This window comes from Otolemur garnettii, unplaced genomic scaffold, assembly GCF_000181295.1.
Source record: "Otolemur garnettii isolate 467f Iridium unplaced genomic scaffold, OtoGar3 scaffold00115, whole genome shotgun sequence".
NCBI classification, from domain to species: domain Eukaryota; kingdom Metazoa; phylum Chordata; class Mammalia; order Primates; family Galagidae; genus Otolemur; species Otolemur garnettii.
This window is the reverse complement of record NW_003852510.1, coordinates 1,213,507-1,214,959: the sequence shown is the minus strand read 5'-3', so window position 1 is coordinate 1,214,959 and position 1,453 is coordinate 1,213,507. Positions and strand designations below refer to the sequence as shown.

The window sequence follows — 1,453 nt, the reverse complement described above, 5'->3', positions numbered from 1 at the left end:
ATTATAAGTGGAATGGTTTTTAGTAGAAAACTTGTTTACATATAGGTTTATATTCTGTATATAAATGTATTCTTGCCATTTGTTTTGCAGGTTGTGGGATTAGTGATTTGCTTTCCTAAGCGGTAGAAAAGTTGAAGAAGATGTCTAGACAGAACTTAGTGGCTTTGACAGTGACCACCCTTTTGGGCATGGCTGTGGGGGGTTTTGTCCTCTGGAAAGGCATCCAGCACCGAAGGAGTAGAAGGAACCGTGTGGCCCAGCAGCAGCAGCAGCAGCAGCAAGAGAAAGTGCCAGGCAGTAAAGAGCTGTCCCCTTCAGAAGAGTCCCAGTTGTCCTCCACTGCCCCTAGAGCCTCGTGGGAGAAGAGGCTCCTCGAAGCCAAAGTGGTGACGGTGTCTCAGGAGGCAGAGTGGGATCATATTGAGCCCTTGCTTAGAAGTGAATTAGAAGATTTTCCAGTACTTGGAATCGATTGTGAGTGGGTAAGTTAAAAACCAAAAACAAAAAAATCACTTCTGCCTTTCTAACTAGGGGCCTTCGCTGGTCAAGTAGAGAATAAGATTAAAGGACAACTAGCTTATACCTCTCAACTTACACCTTCTTTTTCTTTCTTTCTTTCTTTCTTTTTTTTTTTTTTTTTGAGACTGAATCTTACCTTGTCACCCTGAGTGGCGTCGTCATAGCTCATAGCAACTTTAGTTTCTTGGACTCAAGAGATCCTCCCCCAGCCTCCTGAGTAGCTGGGACTGCAGGCACCCACCATAACACCTGTCTAGTTTTTTTATTTTTAGTAGAGACAGGGTCTCACTCTTGCTCAGGCTGGTATCAAATCCTGAGGTCAAGCAGTCAGCCTGCCTCAACCTCTCAGAATGCTAGGATTACAGGCGTGAGCCACCTCGCCCAGCCTCAACTTACTCTTAAGTAGATTTCAACAGAAGTGACTGCTCTTCTTAGTTTAGGGAAGTTCTTACAAACATGGATTCTGGAGTCAGACCTATACGAGTTCCATTTTTATTGCTAATGGTTCTATGGACATGGACAAGCTACTTAGCCTCTCTGAGTTCCAGTTTAATTATTTGTGATAGGATGTAAGGGTACTTATCTCCCATGGCTTTTCTAAGGATGCAAATAGATTATCACTGTAGAGCACTCAACACAGTTTTAACAAATAATAAATGTTCCTTAAATATTAATCACTATTAATCTTTTTTTGTTTGTTTTTGAGATAGAGTCTCACTTTGCTGTCCAGGCTAGCGTACTGTGGTGTCAGCCTAGCTCACAGCACTCAAACTTCTGGGCTCAAGCAATCCTCCTTTCTCAGTCTCTCAAGTATCTGGGACCACAACAGCTAATTTTTCTATTTTTTTTTATTTATTTTTTTATTTATAAATAAATAAAAGAGTTTCACTTAATCGCCCACAGTAGAGTGCGGTGGCATCACACAGCTCACAGC

General features: G+C 42.0%; 1 protein-coding gene across 1 annotated transcript in view; it reads left to right on the top strand.

The window, feature by feature from the left end:
• EXD2 (exonuclease 3'-5' domain containing 2) overlaps window positions 1–1,453 on the top strand; it is a 59,999-nt gene that overhangs the window by 14,898 nt on the left and 43,648 nt on the right. Inside the window, exon 2 of the mRNA XM_003797366.1 lies at window positions 91–482. Within this exon, the coding sequence (XP_003797414.1) occupies window positions 141–482 (342 nt within the window). The 5' untranslated portion in view covers window positions 91–140. The remainder of the gene's footprint in view (window positions 1–90; window positions 483–1,453) is intronic.